General features: G+C 50.6%; 1 protein-coding gene, 1 long non-coding RNA gene and 1 pseudogene across 2 annotated transcripts; all 3 read left to right on the top strand.

Annotated features, from left to right (window-relative positions):
• The first annotated feature begins 318 nt into the window (after positions 1–318).
• Positions 319–3365, top strand: LOC124662255 (putative disease resistance protein RGA3). The gene is made up of 4 exons (XM_047200113.1): positions 319–439; positions 773–1847; positions 2742–2940; positions 3080–3365. Exons 2-4 carry the CDS (start codon positions 803–805, stop codon positions 3363–3365), a joined length of 1530 nt encoding a protein of 509 aa, XP_047056069.1. The 5' UTR covers positions 319–439; positions 773–802.
• Positions 3366–3869: 504 nt separating this feature from the next.
• LOC124659084 lies at positions 3870–4832 on the top strand. Its single transcript, XR_006989440.1, has 2 exons — positions 3870–4259; positions 4419–4832. It is a non-coding gene; the product is annotated as an uncharacterized LOC124659084 (long non-coding RNA).
• Positions 4833–5755: 923 nt separating this feature from the next.
• LOC124665814 lies at positions 5756–7039 on the top strand (annotated as a pseudogene).
• Positions 7040–9732: the final 2693 nt, after the last annotated feature.

Genomic DNA, 9732 nt, shown 5'->3' with positions numbered 1-9732 from the left:
AATTCTATTCTTGCCGTGCTAAAATGGAAAAGAACCCATGGGCTGTGCATTTCCAGCCGAAAAGCAAGACAACCTCTTTTCTACCGTCCAAGCTAATTGAGGAGAGTTTGCAGAAATTTATTCATGTCAATAGTAATTCTGCCATGCCCACCTTATGTGGGAACAGATATAGCATGCTCTTTGTGTGGGAACATAGGTAGCATTTTCTTCTTCGCGTGGGAACAGAGGTAGCATTTTTCTTATTTGCGTGTGAGTGTTGATGACTATCTTATATCATATTCTCTCTGTCGGGTTGGGTTGTTTTGTATCTATAAGTAAAGTACCCCACCATAGATAGATAGACAGATTGTCTGCAAAGCCAGCCCCTTCAATTCAATAACCCAGCTAGTTGCTCTACCTAGAGCAAGGGATTCATGTCTACCTCTCCAATTGATTCAAGGTACGTACTTGCTTAATTCAGCTTCACCATACTACTCTAGCTACCTTTGCTGTTTCTTCGTAGCTACTTTTTTTCATCCAAAAGAAATGACATCTTTACATTTATTTATTTGAAGTAAATTTTGTGTGCTTGTATGGTGCTATGTTTTTTGCAAGCCACCTTTTTTCCTTTAAGCAAGTACTTGCTAGTCTCTAGTGAGTGAATTGATTATCTTAGCTTGCTCTCCATGGTGACATGACATGTATAAACCAGTTTTTAGCATGAGATTGTTCATGTCAAAGGTGGCACCAGCGAGTACTAATTTTATTTACATATGCATGTTTCCATTAGTAGCTCAACTCAAGCGAGCGAACCCTACAACTGATGGCGGGGGTTCTGGATGCTTTGGCATCCTACGTGATCAACATGCTCACCGAGATGGCCAGAGAAGAGGTTGCCATGCTGATCGGGGTTTCCAGCGAGATTGACAATCTAGGCGTCAAGCTCGGGGATCTCAAGAAGTTTCTTGCAGATGCTGACAGGAGGAACATCACCGACGAGAGCGTGCAGGGTTGGGTGGAGGAGCTTAAGCATGCCATGTACCACTCTACTGACATCATCGACCTATGTCAGCTCAAACCCATGGAGCAAGGCCCATCCAAGGACATGGGGTGTCTTAACTGCCTGCTATTCTGTATGCGGAATCCCCTCCATGCCCACGAAATCGCCAGCCGCATCAAAATGCTCAACAAGAAGCTTGATGACATCTTCAAAAGGGGTGGTAATTTCAATTTTATCAAGTTGGAATCCTATCAAGACCGGAAGACGACGCACCTTCCTATTGTTGATCGCAAGACTCATCCTTTGCTGGAACGGTTGGGCGTTGTTGGGGAGAAGATTGAAGAAGACACAAGGGTGCTTGTGGAGATGCTCACAAAGGTGGTAGCGGACAACAGTGACAATATCATGGTGGTCGCCATTGTTGGTGTCGGGGGGATCGGCAAGACCACCCTCAGTAAGAATGTCTTCAATGATGAGGCCATCCAAGGCAAGTTCTCAAAAAAGATATGGTTAAGCGTCACACAGGAGTTCAGCGAGGTTGACTTGTTGAGGACGGCCATCACTGCTGCTGGTGGAAAACTTCCTGGGCCTGGGGGCAGGTCTCAAGATAAAGCATTGCTTGTGCCTATTCTTGCCAGCACCATCAAGGACAAGAAATTCTTTCTTGTACTGGATGACATGTGGGGGGATAACGAGTGGAACAATCTGCAAAAGGTTCCATTCAGCTATGGTGCCCATGGAAGCCGAGTCCTAGTCACCACACGGCATGACACTGTTGCCCGAGGCATGAAAGCCATGCAGCCCTACTACCACATTGATAAATTAGGGTCCGAAGATGCATGGTTATTGCTTAAGAATCAGGAGACATGTGAAAAGAAGCTCCAGAATCCAGAACCCACGAAGATGTACCTGACTGTGGAGAGGAAACAGCCGCGGAGGCAGCAGTACCCGTCGAAGTAGAGCCGGAGGAGGCAAGGAGACGGCTGAAGTCTCACTATATCCTGCTCGGTGAAGCCGGTGGTGACGAGCGGCGAGAGTGGAGCACGAGGAGGCACACCCCGCCGCTACGGTAGCGGTCGGACTCAAGGTGACCGGGCCTCCGACCGGTGAGTGCGAGAAACGAGGAGGGCGAGAGCGACCCCCACCGCGAGAAGAGCGGGCTCCTCCGAAGCGGCGAGACGCGGTGTAGGAAGAAGCGGCGGGGCGAGGAGCGAGGGGGACCTCGAGCGACAAGAATAGAAGGTGTCCCAAGCGAGGCCGGCACCACGCGAGACGAGTCTTCTCGGCACGAAGCTCGGTCGGCACCTGCGAGATAGGAACACGGCCTCGAGCAAACAGCCGAGCACGACGAGGCTCAAACTGCGGAGCGAAGTCGAGACGAGAACTCATGGATCCTGCGAAAGTCCATATCCGAACGTCTTGTCCGACAACACCGGCAAGTACCACGGACGAGCCTTGCGAAGGGAGTCAAGGCGGCGCCGGATCGCTGCACTGCGAGTGTAGAACTCATCAACGGTAGAGTCACCTCGTCGAAGATTATGCTCCTGACGCAACACAGACAAGTACAGAGAATCCCCAGAAGGCTGATAGCGCTGACGAAGGTGAGACCACATCTCAACGACTGTAGCGAGGCCCATAAACTCAGAAGCAAACTATGGCTGAACACTCTGCGAAAGAACAGCGGCAGCTCTGGCATCCTCATCACACCACTGAGTAAAGGTAGCCAAACTATCGCGGTAGGAGTCAAGAGCCTCGCGAATAGGCAAGTACCTGCGCATCATATGCCTCATCAGCAGCAGTCTCGGCAGACTTGGCTGCATCCCGATCAGCCTGCGTAGCATCCTCAGCAAGGACCGGTGGCACAGACGGTGGAGTAGGAGGCACAGGAGCAGTGGGGTGCGGCGGACAAGAGACCTCGCCAGTGAGAACACCCCACAGCCGAAGGCCGCGCATGTGAATGCGCATAAAGGCAGCAAACTCTCCATAGTTGGTACCATCAAAAATCACAGGGCACCGGGGAATACTGACATAGCCAGACGAAGACGACGCCATCTTCCTTCAATTTTTTATTTTTTTTTATTTTTTTTTGGGAACGGGCAGATCTGGATCTGGATCTGGCTGGCAACTGTTCACGCTGGGATCGGGCAGCACAGCTTCCAGGCCAGCAGCGGGCGTGCAGCTAGCAGCTGGTGGGCGGCCGGAGCAGGGCTGGCAGCAGGCGGGCTGGCAGCGGGCGGGGCGGACCAAGGAGTGGCCCGCCGGAGCTGAGGCGAGCCGGTGCTGGCCGGGGCTTGCCGGTGCAGGCCGTCCAGGGGCGAGGTCGAGCTGGCGCAGGGCCGACCAGGCCTGCAGCGGGCGGGACGGCAGACGCCGCGGCGGCGGCTAGGACGGCACGACGGCGCGGGCCGGGGCCGGCAGAAGGCAGCCCGTCGGCGGCCGGGACGGCGCGGGCCGGGCAGGAGCCGGCCGGAGGCAGAACGGCGGCAGCTGGATTCCGATTTGGAGCCCGATTTGGACGAGAAAAAAAGCCTAAATTATTTGGAGAAGAACTCGATCCCGACAAGAGCAGGAGAGGAAGAAGAGAGTGGAGCAGCGGCGGCCGAAAAGATCATCGGCGGCGGCGCGGATCGAGCACGGAGTTGCAACGTGCAAAGAGCTAGACCATAAGCTCTGATACCATGTTGGAATAGCAACTAGTATTCACAGAGGGCCATAGGCCAGTACATGTACATGTGTGACAATGTGCAGGTAAGCCCCTCATACACTGGGGAATAACGGAAAAGGAACTATACAACTCTAACATATCCCTCCTGGTCTTGCCTCCCATGCAATGGTTTTGAAAAAATTGACCATACAGAGCATCCAGCACCTCAATTCTCTAGACAACTTTGCTTCCGTTGTTGATCTTAATATGCAAGGCAATCCTGACCTGACTAGGATCTGCAATTTCCCCAAGTTGCAAAATCTTCATATCAGCTACTGCCCAAAGCTTGAGTTGCTCCACGAGGTAACTACACTCCGGAGACTCGTGCTGACTCTTCTCTACAGCGAGAAACGACTCCCGTTGTACCTGCAAACTATAAAGCCGAGACATTTGCTGCTGGACTGCAGTCCTGAGTTATTGGCTTGCTTGGCTGCGGGAAAATCTGGCCCTGAGTGGGACAAATTCAATCATATCCAACATGTCGAGGCTTATGCACATGATGGATGCATTGAAAAGAGATGGCATGTATTTTACACAAGGGAACCTTACAGCATAGAAACAAACCTCGATCTGCAGGTAATATATATATACTTTTAATCCGTTGCTCTTTTCCTGCATATATTATTAATACGTATTCGTAATCTCCTATTGTCGATTACATTCCATCTTACTAGTTTACTGGTATATATGCTAGAGCCTGAATATGCACTTCCAACTATTTCGTTTACTTGACAGGTGTGTTCAGAGTCCAAACGTGTACTGCCCTAGTTATCTCCTCTGATCCTATCAGGTGATAAAGATGAGGGGTATATACAACCATGACAAAAGTGAAGAAGTGCATATGGGCCATGATACCGTCGTAACTCGAGAAGAGGAAGGTGGACTAGCAAATTAAGGATGCACGGACGTGGATCCAAGAACAATGTTATCTTGCTCCGTTCCCTGTGGTTGGCTGAACTAGTTATGTATCGTTCTCTTTTCTTGTTTGTTTGTAGTAGCCGTGTTTTGGAATTTTAGGCTGTATATGGTCTCCTGCTGGGAAACTGTGTTGTACTGAATCTGCTGATATGCAAAATTCTGGTTACCAGACACTTGGAACTGCTGAGCTTTGCCTCGAAACTGTTGATATCCAAAGTTCCTGAATTGCAATTCTCTTTGGCACCAGTACTGTACATAGGCACAACTGGAATGCTGCACAGAATGCATATTCCACTTCAATAATGTTTGGTTTAGCCTTTGCATGTGTGCTTGGAGTTGTCACTGATATGCTTTGTTGTCCCAGAGATCACTCTGTTTTGTTCTGGGGAATGAAATGGCAGCCAGCATCTCTATCATTTCTTTTTGCTCTTTGTCCATCATATTCATGGGCAGACTATATTGCTCGGCACCCAGTGAGCTTTTCCTCTCGCTCCTGGCGGTGCCGAATGAGAGTATCTGCTGAAGGATTTTGAAGGAACCAAGTTTGTGCCCTAAATTCAAACAAACTTTATCAGGTTTCAATCTCTGAAACTACAACAGCATGTGTTGCGGAGGAAGCAGCCCAGACCAGCCCCGCCTGGCCCAGCAACAGCATGTGGTGACTTTTATTGTTGTAGTTGTACTAGATGTTTTAGCCCTAAAAAAAAGATGTCTTGCCCCTCGTCAAATGATTTCATATTAAATTTTACTCACCAAAAAAGGTACGTGCCAAATTTGTCAAAAATTTGTTTAAAACTATTTTAATAGGTAGTTTGAATTTCATCAAATTATTTGTTATCCATAGTATTTTCTGACCAATATACCTGTTCATGTGTTGGTATACCATATTACCATTGTTGTATTTTGTCTGTGTATTGCTGTACCATTAGTGACTGAGCATCCGATTGATTAGATGAAATCCAACGGAGGATCCTATCCTGTTTCACAGTCAAAATTGGACGGTGCCAAAACGTCTTTAATTAGGGTTTAGCATCCATATATATCAGCACATATCAGCGCATAAAACGTTTGTACTGTGTCCGTCTATATATGCGCGCCCCGGCCCTGCGGCGTCTCGTTATCCTCATTGCATCGACAGAACAGGTACGTACACCATGGGAGACCAGGAGGATTCGAGGCCAAGCAAGAAGCCGCGCGCGTCATCGCCGGCGGAGCTCGGCTCTGGCGGCCTGACGGCGTTCGCTCTCCGGCTGTCAAAGAAGCTGGCCGAGGGTGACAAGAACGTCGCCTTCTCGCCGCTGTCCATCTACACCACCCTCGGCCTGGTGGCTGCCGGAGCTCGTGGCAAAACCCTCGACGAGATCCTCGCCCTGCTCGGCGCCTCGTCGCCCGACGAGGTCAATGAGTTCGTACGCGGCCTGGCCGCCGACACGACCGGATCCGGAGGACCGCTCGTCACCTTCGCCTACGGCGTGTTCCACCAGAAACGCATGGAGCTCATGCCGGCCTACCTCCACACCGCCGCCGAGTCGTACAAGGCCGAGATACGCGCCGTCGACTTCGTCGAGGTCAGAACAGCACCCTGCTCCTTCTTTTCTTCTCGCCGTGAATTTGGCCATTGTTATCGTAACTTTTGTGTGGTGCAGGGCGACAGAGAGAAAATCAGGGAGGAGATCAACGGGTGGGTGGCGGTGGCGACGAGCAATCTCATCCCAGAGATCCTGCCGGAGGGATCCCTGCTGGAGCAGACGAGGTTCGTGCTCGCCAACGCCATCTACTTCAAGGGCACGTGGGAGAACCGCTTCCCCGAGGGCCTCACCGAGGACCTCGAGTTCCACCGCCTCGGCGGTGCCGCTCCCGTGGACGTCCCCTTCATGACCCTCGGGAGGGGAGAACGCAAGGTCTTCTTCTCCTACGACGACGGCTTCAAGGTGCTCAAGCTCCCTTACAAGGCCGCCGACGACGGCGCGAGGTACTCGATGTGCGTGTTCCTCCCCGACGAGCGCGACGGGCTGCGCGCCATGGTCGATGCTCTGGCTGCCGGCGGCGGCTGCCTGCTGGACCACGTGCCTAAGAACCGGAGCAGCGTGCACGAGGTGCTTCTTCCCAAGTTCAAGCTCTCATTCTTCTGCAGCCTCGTCGAAGAACTTAAAGGCTTGGGGCTGAAGGAGGCCTTCACCGAGGATGCCGACCTGTCTGGCCTGGTTGATCGGAGGGTATGTGACGTGCGACTGGACGAGGTGTTCCACAAGGCGGTCGTGGAGGTGAACGAGGAGGGCACCGTGGCGGCGGCCTGCACCGCCGTGCGTGGCCGCGTGAAGCAGTGCGCGAGGATGCCGATGAGGTTCATCGCCGACCACCCGTTCGCGTTTTATATTGTGGAGGAGGTGTCCGGCGCGGTGGTTTTCGCCGGCCACGTTCTTGACCCTTCGAGCTAGCTCGCAGGACGGCAGGAGTAATAATTCATGTTTCTTCTATCATGTTGATATAGTATTCTGTCCCAATGAGTATAATTCAGTTGATAATGGAGCAGTGAGTTTTTAGTATACACTACCAGAACACGAGCCGAGCCGTGTTCCGTTGTCTTTGCCGTGTCCAATCTGGTGTGGAACATGGCAAAGAGTCGAAGACAATCTGTGCCGATTCCCATATAAACGCACACACACACATCCTATCTTAATGAGCATCTTTAAAAAACTGAGTTCAAAAAATTGATTCGGCGGATCTTGAGATTCACGAATTCACCACGGATGCCTGCTATCGACGGAAACGTCGCCTCCCACTGAAAAATATTCGGCCTTTTAATGAGACACCAAAGTGTCAAATCTAGAATTTTAAACTCTGGTGGGCTGGAGGTGCTACTGCCCTCCTAACCATCCAAGTGCAGGTTGCTTCTCACAATCTGTACCGAATTGGGAGGGTAAAACAAACGACAAAACATTCAAGCATGGCAACGAGCAGATAAAACACACAACAAAGAAACTAGCACGGAAGAAACACACAAAACACATGGCAAAGGTCCTGGCTCCGGTGATGGAGGGGCGAGAACGGTAGCGCGCCTTCGGCTCGTGCTAGTGCCTGTAGTCATTGCTAGGTGGTCCAACGACCTATTTGTAATTTTTATTACTTTTAGAAATCTTTGTACTATTGTTGATTATTATTAATGAATCGGTGGAATTTTTGCAAAAAAAAGAACACACGACAAAGACATTACTTACAGCAAACGAATTTGCGACACGTGGCCTTGGTGGCCACCAGTAACAGAGCCTTTATAATTGCAGGCCTCTACCAAGCATCCTCTGATGAGCACTCACAAAGGTTTAGGGGAACGTCGACTCCTTATTTTTCATGTGCATCTGACGTTTTTGCCGTTTTCGCCTCGCGTGGAGCTTCCCACCGACGCACCTTTGTGGTGTGTATGGAACAAAACACTCGGCAAAGACACCCTTTGTAAGAGCCTTTTTCACATTGTTCTCCTTGTTCACTTTTATGTATTTCTTTATTAAGGCTTGTATTATATAAATGTTGATTTCTATTATTTTCACCTTTTCTTTATTATTTATTAAGTTTGTACTATGTCCCGGCACTCCGAGCGCAGTCTGGAGGGGTAGACTACATGGGGCCCCAGAGACAGGATTTTCGTCCCAAACTGCGCTTCGGAGTGCCACAACCCTGCAGGTGGGCCTAGGGGCTGCATAAAAGTTTGTTGGGATGCCGAGGAACCCAAGAGCCAGCTCCCTGGTGTCACCCGCTTCACTAGCATGCATTGCCACCTAGGAAGGTCCTAGACTGAAAGACCCCCATGTCGAGTCTACCGGAGGGAATCCCGCGAGATCTTGGGCTGAACCATTGCTTCCCATTTTCCTATGTGCTAACCAAACAAAAACCAAGATAAACGACTATTGGCCAACCGTCGTTCGGAGACTTCTAGAGGGGTAGACTGCTTGGGGCCCATATGGCAGGGTCTTTGCCCCAAACCATGCTTTAGAGTGTCCTAACCCACCCAAAACCAACAGGTGGTCCTAGCATGTTCATAGAAGTGTGTTGGGAGCTACCTCCCTAGTGTTACCCACTTGGCTGACGTGCGCTGCTACCTAGGAAGGTTCTCGACATAAAGGGGAAACCCCCACGCCGGGTCCACCAAAGAGAATCTTGCGAGATCTTGGGCTCAACCATTACTTTCCATATTCCTTTGAGCTAACAAAATAGAAACCAAGTTAAAATACCATTGGCCACAAAACCTTCGGAGAATTCTCGAGGGTAGACCATGCGGGCCCTACGGCAGGTTTTTTTTCTCAAACCGCCCTTAAGAGTGTCGTAACCCACCTGAAATCTTCAGGTGATCCTAGGGGTGCATAGAAGTGTGGCGGGATTCCGAAAAACCCAGGAGCTAGGTCCCCAGTGTGACCCGCATGACCGACGTGCATCGCGAACCTCCACGTCGGGTCCACTAGAGAGAATCTTGCGATATCTTGGGCTCAACCATAGCTTTGCATCTTCCTAAGAGATAACCAAAACCAAACCAAGAGAAAATCCCACTGATTGGCCATCGTTCGGAGAACTTCGGAGGGGTAGACCGCGCAGGGTCCTGCGACAAGGTTTTCGCCCCAAATCATGTTTCAGAGTGTCATTACCCATCCAAAGACCTCATGTAGGCCTATAATGTGCAAAAGGTGGGTTGGGATGCTTAGGAAGGTGCTGGACAAAAAGGGGGAAACACCGACGTCAGGTCCACCAGAGGGAATCTTGCGAGATCTTATGCCCAACCATTTCTTTACATGTTCCTATGAGCTAAACAAACACAAACCAAGAGAAAATCCCATTGGACAATAGTCCTCTAGAGAATTCCAAAGGGGTAGACCGCGCGGGGCCCTTGCGTCAAAGTTCAGCCCTAGACCGCGCTTCGGAGTGCAGCAACCCACCCAAAACCGGCAGGTAGGCCTAGCATGTGTAAAGAAGTCTGTTGGGATGCTGATGAGCCAAATATCTAGCTTCCCGATGTGACCCGCTTCACCGTTGTGGTACCTTCGATCTGGATTACATGTTCTAGTAATAAAGCTTTTTCCCTAGAGACCATAGGTTCTCAAATCCATGCGAAGATCGCTTCTGATGTAAGATCACTCATGTGAGA

Source organism: Lolium rigidum, chromosome 6 (assembly GCF_022539505.1).
Source record: "Lolium rigidum isolate FL_2022 chromosome 6, APGP_CSIRO_Lrig_0.1, whole genome shotgun sequence".
Lineage (NCBI taxonomy): Eukaryota > Viridiplantae > Streptophyta > Magnoliopsida > Poales > Poaceae > Lolium > Lolium rigidum.
This window is presented reverse-complemented; position numbering and strand designations above follow the sequence as displayed.

Excerpts from the sequence above, each read along its gene's own strand:
- LOC124662255 (XM_047200113.1), top strand. The coding sequence starts at position 803 with ATGGCGGGGGTTCTGGATGCTTTGGCATCCTACGTGATCAACATGCTC. Across the intron at positions 1,848-2,741 it reads GCTTAAGAATCAGGAGACAT|GCAAGTACCTGCGCATCATA; the intron begins GTGAAAAGAAGC and ends CCTCGCGAATAG. Across the intron at positions 2,941-3,079 it reads AAGGCCGCGCATGTGAATGC|ATCTGGATCTGGATCTGGCT; the intron begins GCATAAAGGCAG and ends GGGAACGGGCAG.